We start from the raw sequence: 25,905 nt of genomic DNA on the forward strand, positions 1-25,905 counted from the left end.
TACCATATGACATGAGATTTAATACCATATAAATTGTTAGATCATACTTACATTAATTAGATAACACTTAAGTCCTTAAAAAAAAAAAAATCACACTTAATTATACAAAATAAGTATTGTTGATATGATTCTTACATTATATTAGGGTTGGCAATTTTTGACACGACTTTGCGAACCCGGCACGAACACAACACGAAAATACAGGGTTTGGGTTTGGGGTAATCGGGTTCGGGTCATAATCGGGTCAACCCGATAATGACCCGGTTAAAACTAGGTCTCATACCCGATTATGTAAAAAAAAAAATCGCTCGAAATCGAAAAGAAAGAAAAGTAGAAAACCCTAGCCACTTGTCACTTTCACCGTTTCAGACTTTCGGTGTTTCCCTTTCACGCCTGCGGCCCGCCTCACAGCTGACAGCTTCGCCTTCATTGCTTCAGTGCTTCACACCAGTAACCAGTTCACAGCTTTGCAGAACGTTCGATACTTCACTCACGGGCCACGGCTTCACAGTTCATAACTTCACGCGGCGTCGCGGCCTTCACTTCACAGCTCAGCTGTGCGTCGTCCCCCATCGACTCCACACTCCGTCCCCTCTCTTTAATCTCTGATTCTTTATGCAGCCTATGCTCTCCAGTGTCGGATTGACACCAGGTTCGTGTCGGGTTGGGTCGAGTACCACGCGTAAGGCAAAAGCCAATCCTGAGGAAGAACACCCGCCGACACACTATCAAAGCCCTCCCGCTCCATAGTCCATACCGAAGACAGAACACCGAACACGAAACACCCTTTCCATTGGAGCCTATTAAACGGGTCCATCGGGTCATGTTCGGGTTACCCCGATTATTAATCAGGTCATGTTTCGATCACGGGTTCCAACCCGATTAATAATCAGGTCGGGTTTGTGTTGAGCCTGTTTACATAATCAGGTTGGTCGGGTTTGATGCAAACCAAGGAGCTGGACATGTTGATCATACACGTAGGAATGGAGCTGAAGTTGCACATGACCCTTTGTCTCTTCCTAGTGGCCCAATTACAAGACTTAGAGCCAAACGTTTCAAGGAAGCACTAAATGGGCTAATCCAAGAGAATTGGGCCGATTCTAAAAAGACCAAGATGGGCTCAAATAATAATCAAGGCTTAGTCCATGTCATCAAAACAATTGAAGAGGCTAATTAGCATGCAAAAACGTGACCAGCATGGTTTGACCATTAAAGGGTGTGAACTTGTTTAGTTTCAAGGATATTAAATAAGGGAATGAACTTGGTCTTGGCTGGTTATGTTAAATACATTGAACTTAGTCATTTATTTATTTTGTGGGGACTTGTTTATGTTGTTGTTTGTGTTGCTTTTAAAGCTGTAGTTATGAATTTTCCTATTCTTGGAGGGTTGTTCCAAGTATATAGATGGGCATTACGAATTTTGTAAGGCAGATATTGTTTTCAGAAAATTATCATTATTGTGAGGTCTTGTGCTCCTCTTTGTTCTTGAAAGAACTCTTTGAACTTATCAAGTTAATCTTGTGGCGTTCAAACAACCAAACTTATCACCTTGATTCTTGAGAGATTCTTAGGTTTCTTGGTGTGGCATTTCAATCCTTCGTAGTCTTGGTTTCTCATCTAGTTAGGTGACGGGTCAAGGCTTAACAAATCTTGTCTACATGATCTTGGGGTTTCAAACCATCATTATTATCGGGTTTCATCACAATTGTTGGTGGAGTTCATATCAGGGTTGACACGAACTCGACTTGTGAACCCGAATTGCCAAGCCTACATTATATAATAAAGATATAATGTGTCATATCACCTAAGATTTAATATCATATAAATTGTTAGATCATATGTCTTTCATATAAATTCTAGTGATTATACATATGATCATATAATCTAATGATATGAATTATAATGATTATACTTAATTTGTGATTATAAGAAACACGTTGTTGATTTTTAATTTGATGTTTTTACTATTGGTAGTGTTGTTGTATAGTAAATAATTTTAACTTTGTGATTCATGTGTTAAATATGAAATGATATTTGTAAGAATGTTGTGATCATATGATTATTACATTATACATTGTGCCATATGACATGAGATTTAATATCATATAAATTGTTAGATTATACTTAAATTTAATAAAATGAATTGTTAAATCATAGTATATTGTTAGAACTTGGATCACACTTAATTATACAATGATACAAAATAAGTATTCTTGATATCATTATTACATTATACATTGTGCCATATGACATGAGATTTAATATCATATAAATTGTTAGATCATACTTAAATTTAATAAAATGAATTGTTAGATCATATCACCTAACTATTGTTATTAGATCATAGTACATTGTTAGAACTTGGATCACACTTAATTATACAATGATACAAAATAAGTATTGTTGATATTATTATTACATTATATAATAAAGATATAATGTGCTATGTCACATAAGATTTAATATCATATAAATTGTTAGATCATATGCATTTCATATAAATTCTAGTGATAATACATATGATCATATGTACTTGCGGAGCAAGCCTTTTATGGATGATTTTATAAAAGATCTATGATTTCTAAAAAAAAGAAAAGTAAAATATATAATCTAATGATATGAATTCTAATAATTATACTTAATTTGTGATTATAAGAAATACATTGTTGATTTTATTGCTAATCAATTGATTAATTTGGGAATATACCAATTACATTGTCATTGTATATGATATGATTATTTGAATAATATGATTAAGTATCAAGATTTTCATTAAATCATATAATTCAACAATCATTAGATATTTAATTATTAGACCTAGAGTCTTAGTCTCTTAGATCATATAAAATATAATCATATTAATTATCTTTTATAATTAAATTGTATCTTGTATAGATACTTATAGATATAACTAATAATTATATATTGTATAACAAGAATTAATTATTGTTAATTAATAAGTGATATACTAAAAAGTTATTTTTATCAATATATATGCATATATTTATTAATAAATATATATAAGTCGAGCTAATAAGCAAGTCGAGCCTTTTTATGAGTATGTTCGCGAACTTTAAACGAGCGAGCTGAGTTTTATACGGGTATGCATCGTTTAATAATCGAGTATAATTTTGTGTCTACGAAGAGCTCATTTAATAACCGAGTCGCGCACGAGCCGAGCCCAAGTGAGCTCACGGGTAGCTTTACTTCGTTTACATCCCTAATTACATATATTGTTTACTATTTTCTTCCTCTTTCCGATTCTACAAGTAGAAAAAGGCTCAAGTTCTCGAGCACAAAGAATCACTCTACTTTTATTGTAGTTTGAAAACGAAAAGTTTCATTACAAGCATCTTATGGATAAAACTGCCACAAGATTTGATAAGCTGCTTCATAGCATCTCCAACAACAAAAGTTATAATAGCTGTTGAAAAAGTACAACTCTTTACTTTAATTATTGTTTTTCTTATATTCTCTCCCTAACAGATTCTCTATTAACTTTCATTTAAATATGATTTTTCAGAGATACGGTGGATTGACAGAGAGGGAGAGGGTGAAAATATTAATAAAAAAATTGTAAACAGATGAACAGTGAATAGGCAACATTGGCTATTTACTGTTCATGTGTTTACAATTTTGGCTAAACTAGCTATTCTGTTGGAGAAGAAAAAATGCTGATAATAGTCAAATTTGACTATTTTGGTTAAAGTAGCAAGTCTGCTGGAGATGCTCTCATAACATTACTCCTGCGTTTCCCTCTCGTTAGCATTTTCAGTTCAACTGTACATCAATACATTACGTTATACATACAACAAAAGTGAAAATGTGTATTGCACACCCATTCCAACTCTTTCTGAGTTGGAAGGTAAATTACAAGTAGCCATCTAAAGATATGACTAAAAGCTCCGTCTGGTCTCCTTTTTTCTTTCTCTTCTTTTTTTTTTTTGGCCAAAGGAGGATCTCTTTGTTTATGGAAATGTACGGACAATACCCATAAGACACCAAGCAATGCTGTCTCTCTCTCATCATTTTTGTTTCTTGTCAGAAGCAGCATTACTATTATCTGCTGCAGCTGCAGCTGCCAATTCCATCAATCTCTCATAGTCTATCTCAGTAGACTTGAACTTTAACTTGATTCCTCCATGGGTCCATGACCTGATACAAAGGAGCGCCTGCGCAGTTTCATGTGGCATACAAATTCGTTGCTTATCTATCTCATCACCTTTGCTGCAGAACAACTCTTCAGGTGCTACAGAAGTTGCCTGCACAGTCAAGAAATCTCGAGCCATCAGAGAAAGTCGTGGGTAGCGTGTGCTATTGACCTTCCACCACTCCAGAACATCCGTTGGTATTGGAGCTGGAGGCTCTGACAGATACTGTGTGAGTTCATCAGTGGCGGTACTCATGCTCACCCTTCGTTTCTTTCGAGCAATTTCTTCTGCAAAAGAGACACTCCCTCCATCTTCAATCTCTGGAGCACTGTATGCACTAGTCATGGATGCAAAATGGCCGGTAGAATAATTTCTCATGAAATGGGTTCTTGCTTCCTCAAGATAATTTCCTGAGCTGAGACTCTCAGGAATTAGCTCTCCCTTGATTCGAGGATCAAGAATTGCTGTCATGTATGTAAATATATTGCAAACCTGGTTATTGTAATTTCTGGCCTTTATGGCCATGTCTTCGGCAGCATTCTTTAGCCAGTCTGGGCTGTGACGGGATTCTCTGCAGACAGCAATTGTTTCGGAGATGTGATCCATGAAGAATAGAACCAGCCCAATTGTGGGCACCTTGTTTGTGCATATGTTCGTTGTGGTTTTGTAAAAGGGTTCTAAATATTGATGCACGATACTGACTGCATTCTTCTCTGCGGAACTCAGCATCCTATTATTGCCAAGCGTCTCCTCATACTTCCTGATAACAGCATCCATAGACTTGCTAGCCTGTGTCATATGTAAAATCCTAGTACATCAATGGCCACTTTATTAATGCATACGTGGCGCACACAAACAGACACAAAAACATAAACACAGGGAGGCTATATATTAGGCAATTATTCTACCTTTATCAATAGCAACTATTCCAGGAAAATTAAAACATCTAATGCTATCTTTTTGTTTCGACAATCATTCACAGAAATGGATAAGTATCTTGATGGTGAGTAATCAGGCAATTGTTTTACCTAATTAAAATTGGGAGGATCAAAAAAATAAATTAGTAAACAAAGAGAAATTTCACCCTTGACATGCATCCCCATATTTCAAAAGCAGTGACCGTTTATTTATAAAGTATTTGCAGATTTCCTTTATCCACTGAATTTCAACAGTCGTTAAAAGTATTTTATACTGTAGCTACTGGCTGTTTTCTCCAAATGGAACTACTATAGGCCTGATGTTAGACTTTTTGCCAAAAATACCAAGTTCTACTCACAAAGTCCCATTTCTTAACTACACCCAGTCCTTAATTACTGTACTTCTGAACTTCCTCAATTTCAACTAAGTTCTGCAGGCAAAGTCCTATTCCTTATCAAAGCATTCTTCTAAAATTTTGATAATTTCTTCACTTTTTTCTCTAAGGGGGAAAAATCAAATATTTGAAGTACCAGAATCAAACAATTATAGGTTTTGGCTTGCTAGTTTAACAATCTTGGTTATGGAAATCATAAGTGGTTTTGTTTTCCTACTTTGAATTGTAATCTATCAAAATAATGTTTGAAGATGGAAAAAAGGATCTGACTCGAAAGTAAATATTTCAGGCAAAAGTATATAATTTTCAAATGCGTATTATACACAGCTATTTGACCAAAAGTTTAAATAAATAGCCTTTTCATTAGTGCATTTCTCATATCTTAAACCAGGGTTTCAATGACAAAAGCAAGTACCTTGCGCACAATATCTAGCATCTGGTAATTGCCACTCCACCTTGCTGAAGCATCCAGTGGAGTTTTCCAACTACCTTCTTGATATGCTGTAGTAAACTGAATAAAATCATCCGACATCTCTGAGGATGCATTTAATTCTAGTACAAACTCCCGGATCTTAGAGATTACTGGTTTTGTGGTTCTCAATCCGTCATCTATGATCAAGTTCAAAGTACGAGCAGCACAGGGGATGTAACAAAAAGGACCTCCTTTCTGACCATCCAAGCCCTCTTTCAAAGAATGGCAGGCATGGATGGCAGTTTGACTGTTATCATGAGTGCAGGAGAGGACTCTATTTTCAATATTATACATCTTAAGAACCTTCACCAGGGAGTGATATACCTCGGTATCCCCACAAGGGTGAGGAATGTGACAGATATCAAGAAGAACCTTTTGGAGAGACCAGTTCTCATCAATCCACTGGCATGTCACACTCATATAATAAATTTGTTCATAGGAAGTCCAGAAGTCTAGTGTAATGGAGACCTTTGAAGAAACCTGTTCCAAAGATGCTCTTACATCTTCCTGCATGCTTCTGAAAACTTCACGAAATACTGCTTTATACTTCTCACCTGGCCAGAGTTGTATTGATGGGTTTAGAAACTTATAGGAGTTTGCCAACCACTTTTCTTCCAATGTCGAAGGAGGGAGAGAAGCTACAATGAGCCACTTAATGAGCAACCAATTTAGATGATCATAATCCACCTGGGGAGCTTTCCCTTGAGGTTGAGATTTCCTGATTGCAGTTATGGGCTGTGGTGCTGGATTGCTGACAACATCCCCTGACTTATCGTATCCTGGATGCCGATTACTCAGGTGCCTTCCCAAATTGCCTTCACAGATAAAAATGCATGATCATCAGTAATAGGCTTGACCCAGGGCCAGGGAAGGGTGGTCCTTGTAATTTTTGGAGGCAAGTGAAAATAAGAAAAGTTGTGGGGGGGGGGGGGGGAATACGCCATTTCACACATTTTGTGCTGCAATATCTCATCACATGTTGAGATTGAGTGCAACAACACAACATCAATAACAAGAAATGAGGTACAGAAAATTATTACCAGTGGCAGTCGCAATAGAATAGCTCTGTCCACAAAATTTGCACCTCCTACTTTTCCCATCAGGAGCTGTTTCAAAAAATTTGAGATAAACTGATGTCATTGTCTTCTTTCTCGGTTTTGCGGAAGTAATAGCATTTGCCTTTTCTGAAGAACCCAATCCAATATCTATTGCTTCAATGTTTGGAATGATTGCGATATCCATCATGGATTTGGGTTCCATATCTAAATCAAGAAGCAACAAACAGAAAGAATCATAGATTCATTGGTTATTCATTATTGAAAGTCCACCATCAGAAAGCCCAATATCCACATTATCAACAAATAAAAAAGAAAAATTGCTGCTAGACATCATGATCATTCTTTTTCTTTTTCTTTTTCTTCAGCATGTCGGGAAATCTATAGAGCATTAAAAGAAACATCCAATTTAAACAAATTGACTCATATGTATGTTAAGATGTTCAAAAACTTAATGATAACCGTAGATCTAGAATAAGTCCCTATTTCAGTCCACAGAAACTGGAATAGTCCATCCATTCTTGGCAAGCTTTCTCATTTCATATCAAGAATGTGGTACACTTTAACTACCGAACAGGTCTGGTAATTAGATATTTTCCCTTGTCAAAGACACCAACCTAATCCGACGTTTAAGTTCAGTTTATGCTTTGGTACTTTATCAGTAAGTCTCATGTTCTCATTGTTTGATCCACACAACTTCCTCTACGCAGGTGTTCTCTGTTGAATTGGATCAATATAATTTTTTATTTTTTTTTTTAAAAAAAAAAAGATTCGTACCTCCATATACTATAATCCCCATAAATCAACCCCAAATACTTGCATTAAAAGTTTAAAACAGGAAGATTCGGAATTTTTACTATCCCAGTACGATGAAACATCCTACTTCCTACATAACCCTTCAACACATTTCCAACTGCAAAATTTACACTGCAGATATCTTTTTTTCTTTTTTTCTTTTTTTCTTTTTTCTTTTTTTTTTTTGTAAATTAATTTTCATATATAATATATCCATGTATTCCTCAAGTGTAACAGCAAAAAATATAAATGGAACATGTCAGATTTTGTGAAACTGCTTATTAGTAGCAATTACCAGATAAAAGAAGTATATTAACGTTTTGGAAAAAAATTCCTAAGCAACAGCCAAACATTATCACAAGTTATTGCTGAGATTCGCGCAGTATATGCAGCTAATTCAGAATTTTTGTAGAAATAGACAAGTAAACATGCACCATATTAGGAACTAAGAAAGTTGATCTACATCAATCTCTACCTTCCTTTTAGTATCTTATAATTTTGTGTAACATTGTCATACATGAAATTGACCTTCTATATAGTATGCATCACAAATAAACAGGATGCAGGACAACATTGCTGGATTGCTAGCATCTCATTTTAGTTGTAAATACACAATGGCAGTACCCAAAACAAAGGTATACCTTAACATATTGACGCCATTATTTTTTTTTCATGAATAACAAAATCATATATCAATTTCAGTACCTTTGAAAGATTTAAATGTGTTATTTGCAGTCCAGTCCATTTGGTTCCCTGCCTTACCACTAACTGTTCCTGTCTGAAAGTCCAACATTAATTATGAGAAAACAATTAACATTTTGAAAAGGGAATTGTAAATATTCCTCAAACAAGAATCCATACCATGCTAGAAATTAAAGAAAACATGGATACTTTTTAATTCATGAAACAATTAAATAGCAATGCAAAATGTAGTTCCAACTAGAGATGATATACTTCCATCAAAACAATTTGTTTTGAATATGCTCCCCCCCAAAGTTAATGTAGCAAGCCAAAATCAAATAGTATAAAAACTCCCGGAAAATGAGGTACAATTGTTATAGTCAACAAATGAATGAGAAATAAGCTGAGTGATATAGATAAAATATCAAAAAGTTGCTTATATCTTCCTTTTCCACATAGATTAAAGTTGTAAAACTTTCTCATATTTGTATTCCAGCAAAAAGAAGACAAAGTAGCCATCTACACATACATATACAGCACGTTAAAACCATACAAATAACCCATTAAGCGACAAACAACAGGAGGCGCTCGCACAAACAAGATCATAAACCAAACATCATACGTTCACCATTTGTTAAGGGGTAGAACATCTTGGGAAATTCTCAAGCGAGACTATGATACACATGTTCCTAAAAGCCTATACCTATGGATTTAGATCCAAGTATATTATATCAACAACTCAAGTGAGTTGTTTCTACTCGATGTGGGATTTTCCACTATACGAGAAATTCCAACACCATTCAATTAATACTCAAAACTCGAAAGACAAAAAGTAAACAAGCAAATATTTCGCAGAAATGTTCATCCCAAAAAAAAAAATAAAAAAAAAAATCTTACAAACAATCAAGAAAGTAACCCCCCATTTTAAACTCCAAATTTACATTTTTAATAATCTCTATTCTTGGAACAACTAAAAGCATAATTAAAAAGAGAAAAAGAAAAAGAAGACTTAAAAACTGGAACTGGTCAGCTTGGCAATCAATGCAGTAGGAAGAAAGAGATGCTCAAATAAACCATGTGATCACTACTAGCTAAAGAAGCTTAAACATTATCAGTAGCTGCTCTCTACTTTTTAGTTTCTTACCCCAAAATTCATTAGAAACACAATCAACAGAATCCTCCTTCTTCAATTCAACTTCTCAGTGCTAAGAAACACAACCTGAAATTCAAATAAAAAATCGTTAATTTCTTAGAGGAGTGGGTTAGCCAAGTACCGTGGATCACTCACCATGAAGCACTGAATTGAGGTCTGTGCACGGCATCTCTGGTTGGAGGCCAAGCATCACAAAGAGCGGTCAGAAAAAAGATTGAGAGGAAATGGAGGGAGATCGAAGCTGGAAAACAAGGATCGGCGGGGCTAGATCTGAGCCGGATGGATCTGAGCCGAGAGAGAGAAATTAAAGCAAGAAAGATAAAGTGAACAGATCAGCTTTGACTGCGCAGAGCCTCTCAGCCGCGACGCCTATGCATACAGACACACACACAGAGATCAACTCGAGCACGCTCGGCCCATTGTTCTAGCTTTACGCCACCGTTTTAGTGGTTTTATTTACGTTTTGAGAGAGAAATGTGTGAGTGATGTGAAGGTGGCTCGGCTGGTGGGTTTGTGAATCTGACTCAGGTGCGAGGGTCGAAACGAAACGACACCGAGCCAGCTTTGTCTTTCAAGTTAGGCTGATTGGGGTTTGTTGTTTGTGAAGCCCCAGGCCCAGCTAGTTTTGGCTTTGGTTTCGGCTCTAAACCCATCACCCTCGCTCCATGTCGTAACCCATTTTCAAATAAAACGTTCAAATCGGAGGTTTTTACCCTTAAATTACTAATATTTCGACAAAAATTTCGTGTAAACTGATTTGTTGTAAAAAATTTCATATAACTCATATATATATATATATATATATATATATATATATATATATATATATATATATATATATAAGAGTCATATGTATTTTAAACTTGTTAAAATGACATGGTTTTTTTATTAATACTATTAAAAAAAAGCATATGAGAAGCGAGATATGTTATTTATACAATTCTTACACAATAATTGCATAACAATGATTATGTGTTTAACATTTTTTTTAAAAAAATAAATTTAAAATATTGGACACATCAGCATTGTTGTGCAATTCTTGTACAAAATTATTGTGCAGCTAACATATCTCGTGAGAAGCACATGTTATTAAAATAATATGTATTTCTCACATGCTAAGGGACACATGTCAATCTTATATGTGGATTATATGAAATTTCTACAAACTCATTTGTAGGAAATTTTTATCCCTAATATTTACTACACCGCCAACAAGATAAAATAAAATATAATTATTTTGACCCTCTTCTTTTTCTTACAATTATTTTATACTAACACAATGGGATTCCGACAACAAAAAATGCTTAGAATATTTTTGTACTAATGTCAGTTGAAGTATCATGATGACCTGGAATATTCATGACCTTGAATAAAAATTATTTGCAATCTGCAAGTTTTTCAAATAATACATAATTATTTTCGAAAGAAATAACTTTGAATGAGTGAGTAGTTGAAAGTTAAGTTGAAAATTTATAAAAGAGGGAGCATTTGTTATGTAGGGGTGTAAATCTGATTCTGGTTCCTGATTATTGGCCAAAATCGGGAACCGTAACCGGGGTCCTGGTTATTGGATTTTCAATAACCGGGACCGAATCCGGGTACCCAGGTTACCCGAATAAACCGGGTACCTAAACCGGGTTTTTTTTTTAAATATATATTTTGGGCCTATTTTTAGTATTTTAGGCATTGGGCCCTTTTTTTTTGGGGGGGGGGGGGGGGGGGGGGGGGGGCGGGACTTCATTGGGCTTTATATATTCAGTTATATATACAAAGAGTTGCCTAGTATTTTATGGTTGTAGGGATATATCAACTTTGTACACATAAACAGATATGAAAACTAAGAGTATATATAACAGTGAATGAACCTTCTCTCTTTTAATTCTAGCCCAACTTAATGCAATTCAGTTAAATTCATTTTTTTTTTTTAAACTAGTAGCATCTGCTGATCTGCTACCATTAGAAATACAAGTCACCTGTCACAACTCACAAGATACCTAATTAAAATAAACAGAGGCATCTATCTTAAATTGGCTTGTTGGATGAAAAAATAGAGGCAGCAACATAAAACAAATCACTGCTAGGAAAAATCTTCACCAACTAAACCAAGCAAAATCTAAAACAGCAGCTATCTAAATAATAAATAAACATTACAAGGAGCAGACATTAAGCCTCTCTTAACAATAAAGCACAACCTATCACAAAGACATTAAGCTATCAAACAGTCTCCATAATGTCTGAAAATTACAAAGGTCAACTACCATTTTTAAACAAACCAGCAATCAAAAGTTCATAAACATTAAACATATTAAGAATTAAAAAAGTTAAAACCCAAAAGTTCATAAACATTAAACATATCCAAGCATGGTCTGTGGCTTTCTGCAGCTCTCCTCTCAATCATCTATAACTACAATAGAAGAAAAAAAAAATGAGAATGAGTAAAATGAATAAATAACAAAAATGAATTAATAATAATGAAAAATAAAATGAATTTATAATCATTTACCATGCTCATTAAAGATTTCAATAATCTTCTCATACTCCAAGTCTTGATTGCCCTTTAACCAATCTTGAGTGCAAATCAAGGCCTCAACTATTATTGGAGATAATGAACTCCTAAAATGATCCAATATACGTCCTTCGTTGCTGAATGCGGACTCGTATGCAACTGTGGAAATAGGAATGGACAATATATCACGGGCTATTTCTGCGATGATAGGATATTTGGATGCATCAACCTTCCACCAAAGTAAGATGTCAAAATCTTTTGATGTTGCTTCACACCCATCCAAAAAATAACGATCCACCTCCAACATACACTACACTCCAAGTTGTTCTCTTCCTCAAGGTGTTGGAATAGGTCATTCATATATTATGTCTCTGCAAGTGTATCATCAGTGTTGTTACCACTAGCATCTATAGATGTAACAGTTGAGCTTTCCAAACCCGCATCAAATTTAGACAAATGCCCCCCATATAACTTATTGTATTGCTCCCACAAATGGTTCAAGAGGTCTTTCACATTTGTCTCGATTTCTTTCGCCTACTCAGGGCCACTGCATTTTACCAAAGAATATTGTAACACCTTAAACTTGGTACGCGGGTCAAGAACATGAGCAACATACAACAATAAGTTAACCTTATCCATAGTCCCCTAATACTTTTCATATCCCAACTCACTGCACTAAGGATAAGATTAGAACTCAAACATCCATCAGACAATGTTTTTATAATAATACAAAGTTGAATGAAATATGAATTGGAGGTGACATGAGTTGAGGCAGAAAACTTCAATGTGGCTTCATAAAAAGGTTTCAAAAACTTCACAAATTCCCTAGCATTTTCCCACTCATCATAGCTAGGAACAACAAAAGGATGACCATCTTCCTTTCCAAGTCGAGTAAAAGTTTTTTCATACTTCTCAGCCGAACTCAACATCAAGTACGTAGAATTCCATCTTGTTTGAACATCTAGAGACACTGTCTTCGTACATTGAATTTTTTCACACTTTATGCATTCTTTAAACCTTGCCATTCTCTGTGGTGAAGACCTCACAAATTTCACTGCATTCCTAATATTAGAAATACAATTGATGTGTGTTTTAATGAGTACTCGCAAGCGCACGAATCGTTGGCAATATAGTGTGTGCAAGTGCGAGGTCGAATCCACAGGGAAATGGTCAAATATTGGTGTCTTGTTTAATCAACCTCATTTTAACCTAGTTTCAACGGTTTGAGGATTGATTCAAGAACAAAAGACTAAATAAATGAGATGAAATGAAATATGCAAATTAAAAGAAACTAAGGCTAAGGAATTTACCAAACCAAATCCAACAACTCATACTCTTGGTTTCCACTTGAACACCCAAAGAACATTAAGCTTAGGGTGTCATTCAAGTTTCTCAACCATAAACCTTAGAACCATTAAATGAATCCAACTCAAAGATAAATCACAAAGAGTACCCATTTGAAATCAAATCATCCAATGTATCCATTTAGTGAACAAATCACAATGGATATCATCATTCAAACCGATAAAACAATGTATCCATCGGTTGAAACACATTAAATGTCCTATATCTACCAACAACCACATTCATTGCAAAAGATAAAGCATTTAAATGAATGAAACTTTGAATAACAAATATGATATATCGTCAAATGTGCAAGTAGTATAACAAGAGTGTGAGTGTCATCAATGGAAAGGTTTCATCCTCAACCTTAGTTGAGGTTACTAGCCTTCCATGATTAAGAACACCACAAGAAAATGAAGAACAACCATGAAAATAAAAGAAAAGTTTTACAAAGAGAAAGTGTCTAAGAACAAAAGTTACTGAAATACACTATGAAATGAACGAAATTATTCGATCGATCGACATCGTGCAAAATTCGATCGATCAAATTTAAGTTCAATCGATTGAGTTCTTCAGAACTTCCGAATTTTCTAAGCAATTCCACATGCATTTTGCCATTCCTCACTTATTGACCTACAAAACAAAAAAACACAAAAACTAACCAAAGCATCAGAAAATAACAGGGCTAAAGGTCTAACTAATGTAAATCAAGGGGTCCAAATACACAATATTTGGCACTCATCAAATACCTCCAAACTTACATTTTGCTAGTCCCTTAGCAAAAACAAAATGGAAAACAAAATCAAAGCATGAAACATAAATCCTCTTTCGTGGGAGAAACAATTGCATTTAGCATATGCAACAAGCCTTTTAAACCCCTAGGACTCTTTAGTGGACGAGTTAAGTTTCGTAAGGGTTTGTCAGAAATGATACCCACAAACATTGAAGTACTGAATTATCAATTGAACAAAAATCATCATTCAAACACATGGTTCACACATCATGAGTATATCTAACAAAATGAATATCATATTATCATGTTATCAAAAATCGATCAACTCATAGATCGAAAATTGAGACAACACATGTTCAAAAGTGCAAGGTGTGAATAATATAGAGTCATGGGGTTTTGATTTTCCTCAAAGCACATATATCCAAAAATTCGCAGGACTTCCATTAAATAACCAAGGCTTATCTTACATTTATTAGTATTTATTTATTATTTTTGTGTCGGCTGTGCAATGCTTGACTCCATTAAGCTTTCTAATTGACCCATGTAACGAGTGTTGGGCCAGTGACTCCCAAACCAGATGGTTTTAGGGCACTAGATGTAAAAACATCCCCAATGGCTTAATTACTCAAGTCAAAAAGGCTACGAATTCAAACTAGCTAAACAAACATCCAAGCTGAAATTCTCATCTCTTTACGCGAACACCCAATGCTTAATGAGGCAAGGGGCCCGGTTACTCAATGAGAAGTCAAATTGGTGATATTATTCTAAGCAGAGATTTTTTATATATATATATATAACAATAAGCCAAGGTTTCATTAACAAGTCATCCTACAAACCTCAAGGCATATAATTTTTAATTCAAATCTCATACCCCACAGAAACAATGCTAATGTGCTTGTGATAAACAATGTCAAGTCTCTCTAATCCAAAGATGAGTCAAAAGATCTCAGATTTTAATGATATGCAAAATTCAACATGTTAAACAAACCAATGAGATGCAAACCATAGTAAGATGTAACCATGCTCAACTAACAATAAGGTATATATATTAACAAGTATTAACAAAGCAAACATTAAATGAAAATAAACAAAAATGTCTACCCCACCCCCAAACTAGAATGACACATTGTCCCCAATGTGGCTAGAGATACAATACTGAAATGGTGATGCAAGTTGGGCATACTGCAAGAGAAGCGCTCCCCCAAACTTGAATGGCAGACACTGTCCTGAAAATCACAACTAAAACACAAGAAATAAAATCAAATGATAAGGAAAAATGATGAGGGTTGCCTCCCACAAGCGCTAAGTTTTCAGTCTTCGGCCAGACTTTCCATCCTGACGACAATCACTCCGAGTAACTCGGATCCTCTAAAAGGGTCGTCTCAACCTCCGAGCTCTGTAACTCCAAAAATGGCTTCAGTCGTTTCCCGTTCACCTTGAACGTGCTGCCATTTTTTGGATCCTCAATCTCAATAGCCCCATAAGAAAATACTGATCGAACTATGAAAGGGCCTATCCATCGAGATTGGAGCTTCCCTGGAAACAGATGCAGACGTGAATTGTAAAGAAGGACTTTCTGACCGGGCTCAAAAAATCGCCTCAATATGTTCTGGTCGTGAACCTTCTTCATCCGTGCTTTGTACATCCTAGCACAATCATAAGCATCGTTCCTCAGCTCTTCCAATTCATTGAGTTGGAGCTTCCTCTGTGAGCCAGCCTTTGTGAGATCGAATTTCAGCTGCTTAATGGCCTAGTAGGCTCTGTGCTCTAACTCCACAAGCAGGTGGCATGCTTTCTCGTACACGATACGGTAAGGCGACATGCCAATCGGCGTCTTGAAAGCTGTCCGGTACGCCCATAATGCATCGTTCAACCGGAGAGACCAATCTTTTCTTGACGGGTTCACCGTCTTCTCTAAAATCCTCTTGATCTCTCTGTTTGAAACCTCCACTTGTCCACTCGTTTGAGGGTGATAGGGAGTGGCAACCTTGTGCGTGATGCAATATTTCTTCATCAGCTGCTCGAAGACCCGGTTGCAGAAATGCTTTCCACCATCACTCATAATTGCTCGAGGAGTACCAAAACGAGCAAATATAGTGTCTTTTAAAAACTGAACCACAACTCTGTGGTCATTGGTCTTGCAGGCAATCACCTCCACCCATTTGGACACGTAGTCCACTGCAACCAGAATGTAAAGATAGCCGAAGGAGAGTGGGAAAGGTCCCATGAAATCGATTGCCCACACATCAAAGATCTCGATAATAAGAATGGGGTTGAGGGGCATCATATTTCGGCGTGAAATACTCCCTAGCTTCTGACAGCGCTCGCATGAAACACAATACGTGTGAGCGTCTTGAAAGATGGTCGGCCAGTAAAAACCGCACTGCAAAATCTTTGCAGCGGTCTTCTTTGCACAGAAGTGGCATCCACAGGCATGATCATGACAGAAGGAGATGACACTGGATTGGTCAAGTTCGGGAATGCATCTCCTAATGATCTGATCGGGACAATACTCGAACAAGTAAGGATCGTCCCAGAAAAAATTCTTCACCACGGACATGAATTTAGACTTATCTTGTCGCCCCCAATGCAAAGGCATTTGACCAGTGACAAGATAGTTCACTATGTCAGCAAACCATGGTGAGTGAGCCTGAGCAATATGCATCAACTGCTGATCGGGGAAGGTCTTAGAGATGGGGACGGCTTCTTCCGTGAAGTCCACGGTTATCCTCGAGAGATGATCAGCCACCACGTTTTCGGAGCCCTTCTTGTCCCGGATCTCAATGTCGAACTCTTGTAAGAGCAAAATCCACCGGATGAGGCTAGATTTAGCATCCTTTTTGGAGAAAAGATACTTCAATGCCGCGTGATCTAAGTATATGATGACTTTCGATCCTAGTAGGTAGGATCGAAACTTATCCAGAGCAAATACGACTGCCAGCAGCTCCTTCTCAGTGGTCGAATAATTCAGCTAGGCGTCGTTCAGAGTTCGACTTGCATAATAAATGACGTGGGGAAGTTTGTCAATGCGCTGCCCCAACACAGCTCCAACAGCGTAATCGGACGTGTCACACATGATCTCGAAAGGTGTACCCCAGCTCAGGGGCCGAATGATGGGTGTGGACGTCAGAATTTCCTTCAAGGCCCTAAATGCCTTCTTGCAGTCCTCGTCAAAAATGAAAGGGGCCTCCTTCACCAACAGTTTGCACAAGGGCCGGGCGATCTCGCTGAAGTCCTGGATGAATCGCCGATAAAATCCTGCATGGCCCAGAAAAGAGCGAACCTCTTTCACCGTCCGTGGGGGCGGAAGGTTGGATATCAGGTCTACCTTCGCCTTATCTACCTCTATCCCCCAACGAGAGATGACGTGCCCGAGCACAATTCCTTGCTGTACCATAAAATGGCACTTCTCCCAATTGAGTACCAGGTTCTTCTCTTTACACCTCACCAAGACTAACGTGAGGTGGTGCAAACACTCCTCAAAAGATGACCCAAAAACTGAGAAGTCGTCTATAAATACCTCCAGGAAACGCTCCACCATGTCAGAAAAGATGCTAATCATGCACCGCTGAAAAGTAGTGGGTGCATTGCATAAGCCAAAGGGCATGCGTCGGTAGGCGAACGTCCCGAACGGACAAGTGAAGGTCGTCTTCTCTTGGTCTTCAGGGTCCACAGGGACCTGGTTATATCCAGAATAACCATCCAAAAAACAATAATACTCGTGCCCGGCCAACCGCTCCACCATTTGATCAATGAACGGAAGAGGAAAGTGATCTTTCCTGGTGGCGGTGTTTAGCTTGCGGTAGTTTATGCAGACTCTCCATCCAGACTGTACTCGAGTTGGGACCAACTTGCCTTCCTTGTTCTGCACGACCGTTACTCCAGCTCGCCTGGGCACGACATGAATGGGGCTCACCCATTTGCTGTCAGAGATTGGGTAGATGACTCCTGAATCCAATAACTTGATTACTTCTCCTCTGATGACTTCCTGCATGGTCGGGTTTAGCCTTCTCTGTGGCTCCCTTGATGGTTTGGTGTCTTCCTCCAGATGTATCTTGTGCATAACCACCGAGGGGCTGATTCCCTTAATATCTTCTATGGTCCAGCCTATAGCTTCCTTATGCTCTCTCAACACGTCTAACAATTTCTCCTCCTGAGAAGCATGTAGATTCGAAGCTATGATTATAGGCAAAGTTTCGGCTGGACCTAGGAACTTATACTTAAGATTGTCTGGCAGGGGCTTAAGTTCCTTTTAAAGAGGCTCAAGTACTGTTGCCTCCTCTTCTTCCTTGCTCACCAGAGGAGAAAACTCTAAAATGGCATTTGCTTGCTCAAGTAACTCATCCAAGTCCAGATCTTCTCCAAACTGAGCAAAGCATGCCTCCAGGGGGTCTTTGGTGCTTGATTCTTCCTCTATGATCTCCTCAATCAAGCAGGCACTTCCGATCTCATCACATTCCCTCGGCCTCTTGCTGATGTCAAAGATGTTCAGCTCCACTGTCATATTGCCGAAGGAGATCTTCATTACCCCCGTCCTACAGTTGATCAAGGCGTTAGCCGTAGCTAAGAATGGTCGCCCGAGGATCATCGGTATTTGAACTCCAACATTCTGTACCGGCTCAGTATCTAGCACTATAAAATCCACGGGGAAATAAAACTTGTCCACCTTAATCAAAACATCCTCCACTATTCCCCGTGGTATCTTAACTAACCGGTCAGCCAGCTGCAGTGTCATGGTGGTGGGCTTCAATTCTCCTAACCCCAATTGCAGGTAAACTGAATAGGGTAGGAGATTGACACTGGCTCCAAGGTCAAGCAGCGCCTTCTCAATGTGGCTGATGCCTATTGTGCAGGAAATAGTAGGACATCCGGGGTCCTTATACTTGATAGGCAGCCTACACTAGAGGATTGAGCTGACTTGCTTGGTCAAACAAACTTTTTTCGGGACATTGGTTTTCCGCTTTACAGTTACCAAATCCTTCAAGAACTTAGTGTAAGACGGCACTTGTTGGATGGCATCCAAGAACGGGATGTTGATCTGCACTTGTTTGAACACCTCCAGAATGTCCTCGAATTTTCCTCCCTTCTTTGGCGCGAGAAGTCTATCAGGGAATGGTGCCTTAGGTATGAACGACCTAGGAGGAGTCTCTAAGGTCGGAGCTAATGTAGATGGCTCGGCATCTCTCTTCTCTACGCTCCTGCTTCCTTGTCCTTCTTGTGCAGCAGGGTTCTCCTCAGGGTGAACCACTTGGTTGTCTACTTGTTTCCCTGACCTCAGTGTGACAACGGCTTGCACATGCTCCAGCCCATGCACTGCATTTGATGAACTTCCCTCATGGAACTGCAACTTTGGATTTGGCACAGGTTGACTAGGGAGCTTTCCCTTTTCTCTTTCCCCCAGGTGACTAGCAATTTGCCCGATCTGGGTCTCCATCTTGGCAATAGCTTGAGTGTTCACCATGGTAGCATTCTTCACGTCATTGATGGATTGGCCTGTAAGTTGGATGAAAGCCTTAAGAGTGTCTTCCAAAGAAGACTGTGAAGAAGAGGCAGGGGCTTGAGTAGGGGCTTGGTATGATGGTGCTGGCTGGGATGGACGGCTTTGATGGTGAACCGGCTGATGAAATCCAGGGGGTATTGAGTATGGGATTGGTGAAGAACTCCCCCTTGAGTCATAGGCTGGTTCTGCTTCCAAGAAAAGTTAGGGTGGTTCCGCCACCCTGGATTGTATGATTCGGAGAAAGGTCCACTTGATTGTTTCCGATAATCGTTGAAAGCGTTCACTTGCTCCATTGGTGACTCGACAAAAGCCGGCAATGATGGGCAAGTCTATGCTAAGTGCATGGGACTAGCACAGATGGAACAACAGTCAACATGGAATGGATTGGCAGCATTCATGGATTTGCTAACAACTAGGGCTTCGACCTTTTTGGTAAGGGCATCTATCTTCATTTTTAATTCTATATCCTCCTTAACCTCGTAGATGCCTCCCTTCTTCTGAATGCGAGCAGCTTTATCTCGACAGCTTGAAAAATCCCACTGTTGGGAATTGTCGGATAATTGATCTAAGGTCCTATACGCCTCCTCTCCTGTCAAACTCAGAAATGCGCCTCCGTTCATCGACTCGATCATGCTACGGTTGGATTGAGTTAATCCTTGATAGAAAAATTGCACGAGTCTCCACTTCTCGTATCCATGTGGAGGGCACTTAATTAGCATATCTTGAAATCTGTCCCAACTCTCAGAAAATTTCTCATCTTCTTCTTGAGTAAATGAGCTTATCTCCTTCCTACACTCATTGACTTTGGACATGGGGAAGAATTTATTGTAGAACTTGTTTAGCATGTTCTCCCAAGAAGTGATGGAACCAGGCATGTTTGAATCCAACCATGCCTTGGCTCTATCATGGAGTGAGAAAGGAAAAAGCCTAAGATGCACAGACTCTTCAGAAAAATTTTGAAATTTGAAGGGGGCACAGATGTCTTTGAATTTCTTCACATGGCTATAAGGATTTTCGAGGTCCAAGCCATGGAATGCAGGTAGGAGTTGGATGACATAAGGCTTGAGGTCAAAGTGAGTGGCATTGGTTGGGGGTAACACTATACATGAAGGAGAATTTGTTGCAACGGGTGCAAACAAATCCCTAAGTGTCCTAGTATGATCAACGTTTTCTCCCCGATTCCTCTCATTCTCATTCGCATGCATGTTATCTCCCATCTCAATAGAATTTCTAAGACTTCTCCTAAGAGTCTTTCAATTTCGAGATCTAAAGATGTCAAGTCTAGGTTCAATGATCTTCTACCAAGCATACACCAAGCATACACAAATGTTTAACCAAAAGACAAACAAAAATAAAGAAAAGAATTTGCTAATGGGGAACAAAGTTCTCCAAAGTACAATCTAGGCTAGTTCCCTGGTAGGTGAGGGGGGTCACATTGGACACACTTAAATCCCAAGACCTGTCCTTGCCAGAATTCGCCTTGTCATTGTCCTTAGATAGCTAAGTAGACCCTCACTAGCAAAAAAAATTTTATTTTTATTTTTATTTTTTATCAAAAGAAAAATTAACACAACTAAAAAGGTAAAGACTAACAAAAATGCATACAATTTACACAAAGATAGCAGCAAAAGTAAAACTAAGAATACTTACAAATTGGGACCAAAAAGAATTTTTGGTGAAAATTTCTGCTACTAATCTTATCCAGGAGCTGCCTTCTAAGTTGAGGTCGATCGATTGAATATAAAATCGATTGATCGAAATTGTAGTAGATCGATCGAATATTTGAAATTGTGCAGGAACAGGAACAGAAACAGGAACAAAAACAGAACAGAAGCTCTCTTTTCTTTTCTTTTTTTTTTTTTTTTTGTTAGAACAAAATAAAACAAATTGAGGGTAATATGAAACACAAACTACACAGACTTTGAACTAAATTATAATGAACTAAAAGGAAATTAAACAAACAGCAAAATACTATTAAACAGAAACAAATTATGAACAAAATGGACTAAAAGAAGTACTGGAACAGAGATACTCACCTTGTTCCGAGCTGCTGCTGTGCAGAAAGTTTGTTCGATCGAAGTCTATTTCGATCGATCGAATATATTTTTGATCGATCGATTTTATATTAGGCAGATGCTAACTCGATCGATCGAATTTATTTTCGATCGATCGATTCTTCAGGGCACCCAGTAAGTTGCAGAAGCTGCAGAACAGATCCGGGAGAAACAAAGAAAGAACTTAGAATACATAACAGAAACTAAACAACAGAAAAAAAAAAAAATGAAACAAAAATCTATCTAACTAGTAGAAAAACAAAATCAATCAAACAAAAACCAATTTTTGAACCGATATCCCCAGCAACGGCGCCAAAAACTTGATGTGTGTTTTAATGAGTACTCGCAAGCACACGAATCGTTGGCAATATAGTGTGTGCAAGTGCGAGGTCGAATCCACAGGGAAATGGTCAAATATTGGTGTCTTGTTTAATCAACCTCATTTTAACCTAGTTCCAACAGTTTGAGGATTGATTCAAGAACAAAAGACTAAATAAACGAGATGAAATGAAATATGCAAATTAAAAGAAACTAAGGCTAAGGAATCTACCTAACCAAATCCAACAACTCACACTCTTGGTTTCCACTTGAACACCCAAAGAACATTAAGCTTAGGGTGTCATTCAAGTTTCTCAACCATAAACCTTAGAACCATTAAATGAATCCAACTCAAAGATAAATCACAAAGAGTACTCATTTGAAATCAAATCATCCAATGTATCCATTTAGTGAACAAATCACAATGGATATCATCATTCAAACCGATAAATCAATGTATCCATCGGTTGAAACACATTAAATGTCCTATATCTACCAACAACCACATTCATTGCAAAAGATAAAGCATTTAAATGAATGAAACTTTGAATAACAAATATGATATATCATCAAATGTGCAAGTGGTATAACAAGAGTGTGAGTATCATCAATGGAAATGTTTCATCCTCAACCTTAGTTGAGGTTACTAGCCTTCCATGACTAAGAACACCACAAGAAAATGAAGAACAACCATGGAAATAAAAGAAAAGCTTTACAAAGAGAAAGTGTCTAAGAACAAAAGCTACTGGAATACACTACAAAATGCACGAAATTAAACCTATCTACTGTTCTCTGAACTCTCCAACAAGGAGTCATGGCAATGGCTTTTATAGAAGGAAATTAGGGCTAGAAACCCATGTTAAATGACTCCTCTAACCCCCTCTAGGGTTCCTCTCTTGCTTGAGACAACCAAGGTCATGAAACCAGCGTGTTCTGCTGCGAAAATCAGAGGGAGAACTGCTTTTTGTCATGGAGAAGCCCCTGATTAGGTGTTCTGGCGCGTTTCTGCAAAAGTAAGTTCTGGGAAATTTCGATTGATCGACTTTTATTCGATCGATCGACATCGGGCAAAATTCGATTGTTCAAATTTAAGTTCGATCGATCGAGTTCTTCAGAACTTCCGAATTTTCTAAGCAATTCCACATGAATTTTGCCATTCCTCACTTATTGACCTACAAAACATAAAAACACAAAAACTAACCAAAGTATCAGAAAATAACAGAGCTAAAGGTCTAACTAATGTAAATCAAGGGGTCCAAATACACAATATTTGGCACTCATCAACAATCACCTAATTTTTTCAAGCCTTCATTTACAACAAGATTTAATTTATGAGCGGCACACCGCCTGTGGAGGAATTCACCTTCCAAAATAGTAGTTCTCTTGTCCTTAAACTTTCTTCTCATATAATCAATCGCCACATCATTGACTGTAGCATTGTCAGTTGTAATAGTGAACACTGATTCAATCTCCCATTCTATCAATGAATTCTCCAACATTCTTCCAATATTTTCACCCTTATGACTTGAAATCAAGTTAAACTTGATTATTTTCTTATGCATTTTCCAATTAGAATCTATGAAATTAGCAGTAACAACCATGTAGTTCAAATTTTGAAGAGATGTCCATGTATCAGTAGTGATGCAAATCCTTTTTCCCCTAAAAAAAGCCCTCAAATTAATTTTAGGGGTAATTACATTTTCCCCCCATCAACTACCAGCCATTGTCAACATGCTCCCATGAACTGATACCTCGACCAAAAGAGAGCATCCAACTACCAACTTTACATACTTTGTCCCCCTCCGTCAGGGAATCCCGTTAACTTGGACAGAATATTCCATTTTTGGGCGTTAATTTTAGTTTAAAGACCAAAATGCCCTCCAACAGTAATTAATAAAAAAAATATTAAAATTAATATGTTTAAAAAAGTTGAGGGCATTTATGTCATTTTTGAATTTGAGTTAGGGTATTTCGGTCTTTTTACGAATTAAACTGACGGAAGGGGGCAAAGTATGAAAAGTTGGTAGTTGGATGCTCTCTTTTGGTCGAGGTGTCAGTTCATGGGGCCATGTTGACAATGGCTGGTAGATGATGGGGGAAAAAGGTAATTACCCCTAAGTTTTACTTCCTCATATAACTTCATGCAATCCTTTTGTAGAGTAATGCAACATGTTAAATTGAACCTTGGTTCAATTCCATTCATCAATTCTCTAAAACCATCACTCTCCACATGCCTAAAAGGCAACTCCTCCTTGATGAAATATTGAACAATCAATTTTCTTATTTTAATCGGATCATACTTCACAAATCCCAATTGGTTGGTATTGCTATTGGTACTACCATCATCTGACATTTTCTTAAATGATGGTTGCAATGGAGTTTGACCTTTGGGTATATCCGGTATTCAAAGTGGAGAGGTTGGACAGTTTTGAAGGTGTATCTTCGAAGTTGAAGTGCCATTTCTCCAGTGACATGCTAACATCCTATTACAATAAAGTGTCCACTTTTGTAAAGTGCAACCATACTTTCGACTTATTCACACTTTTTTTTTTTAGGTACCCTTACCCAATTGTGTTTGCGAGGAAGACAAAGGGGTTTCAACATTTGTAGATGGTGCTCCAGGTTTGTCATGTGACTCGGTAACATTTTCCATAATAGGACAAGTTGTAGAAGTCTCACTAACGATGTTCTCCATCTGTTAAGAATATATAGTGTAGAATTCAGATTTAATAAACCCAAATTATACATCAATCTAATCTAATTAAGTATTTAAACAAATACATATCCAACTAATTATTTGTAAGTCTAAAGCTGTTGGGTGCTTTTCCCCCTAATTAATAAACAAAAATAGGTCCTTCCATGGTTCGTAAGAAGATTCCAAATCAAAATTAGCATGAACAGTTCAAAAGTGTCTGAACAAAACATCAATACCATATAACAACAACTCAATGGGAAAAAGAGAGGAAGAGAATGTCAAGGACCAAATTGTTATGATAGCTAAATCAATCAAAGAGACAACAAAATCAAGTAGAAGAGTATAAATTCTATTGACAGCTAAAGCAATCAAAGAGAAAACACATTTCAACCATAATGACCATGATCAACCAATTCTACGTACGCTATATTAAATTTTGAAAAATCATGAAAATGTAGAAGAAATAGAGAAAGAAAGAACACAAAAGATTAACACAATTCAACCATACTGAATGAAGGAAAACCCAGTAAATGAAGGAAAACCCAAAACAAACTCATATTTTCTACTGAAAACACTAGAACAGGAACAACGGTTACGAGACATGCGCAAAAAGAAAACAACCCCATTTAACCAAAACCAACAGGAACATAACTTCAGAAGTTCAAAATCTATAAAATCCCCAAAATCCAGTGCAGATCAGAAGTTCAAATGTAAAATTAAAGCAGATCTAAAAAAAAGATCTAGATCTAACCTTGCTTCGCTTGCTTCGGTGCTTACTTTGCTCCGTCTACTTCAGAAATCATTAGATCTGTAGAGAAACAAAGACAAAATCACTAAGTCAGTAAGTTTTGTACTTCACGTCCAAAACCCAGTACAAAGAAAAGAAGAAATGAAGGCAACGTGAAAACTGAAAAAAAAAAATTAAAAACAAAAACAAAACAAAATAAAAACCCATCTTGAAGAAGAAATGAAGACAAGAAGAGTGACATCGTCAGACTGGCAGAGGAAAAAAAAAGGAAAGAAAAGATTCAAAATGTTTGAGAAATTGAGAAGAGTGACAAAGGCGGACAACAGAGAAGAAAAGTGACACTGTGACAGAGGCAGGCGTGTGGCGTGAGTGTATGATTTAGGGTTAA

At 37.5% G+C, this 25,905-nt stretch overlaps 1 protein-coding gene across 1 annotated transcript; it reads right to left on the reverse strand.

Annotated features, from left to right (window-relative positions):
• Positions 1-3,735: 3,735 nt before the first annotated feature.
• On the reverse strand, positions 3,736-10,047 carry LOC133865812 (zinc finger BED domain-containing protein DAYSLEEPER). Its single transcript, XM_062302296.1, has 6 exons — positions 9,755-10,047; positions 9,611-9,685; positions 8,491-8,563; positions 6,976-7,197; positions 5,879-6,750; positions 3,736-4,940 (listed from the first exon to the last, which is right to left on the reverse strand). Exons 2-6 carry the CDS (start codon positions 9,620-9,622, stop codon positions 4,026-4,028), a joined length of 2,094 nt encoding a protein of 697 aa, XP_062158280.1. The 5' UTR covers positions 9,623-9,685; positions 9,755-10,047; the 3' UTR covers positions 3,736-4,025.
• Positions 10,048-25,905: the final 15,858 nt, after the last annotated feature.

This window comes from Alnus glutinosa, chromosome 4 (assembly GCF_958979055.1).
Source record: "Alnus glutinosa chromosome 4, dhAlnGlut1.1, whole genome shotgun sequence".
Lineage (NCBI taxonomy): Eukaryota > Viridiplantae > Streptophyta > Magnoliopsida > Fagales > Betulaceae > Alnus > Alnus glutinosa.

Excerpts from the sequence above, each read along its gene's own strand:
- LOC133865812 (XM_062302296.1), bottom strand. Across the intron at positions 7,198-8,490 it reads CACATTTAAATCTTTCAAAG|ATATGGAACCCAAATCCATG; the intron begins GTACTGAAATTG and ends TTCTTGATTTAG. Across the intron at positions 4,941-5,878 it reads TGCTAGATATTGTGCGCAAG|GCTAGCAAGTCTATGGATGC; the intron begins GTACTTGCTTTT and ends CATATGACACAG.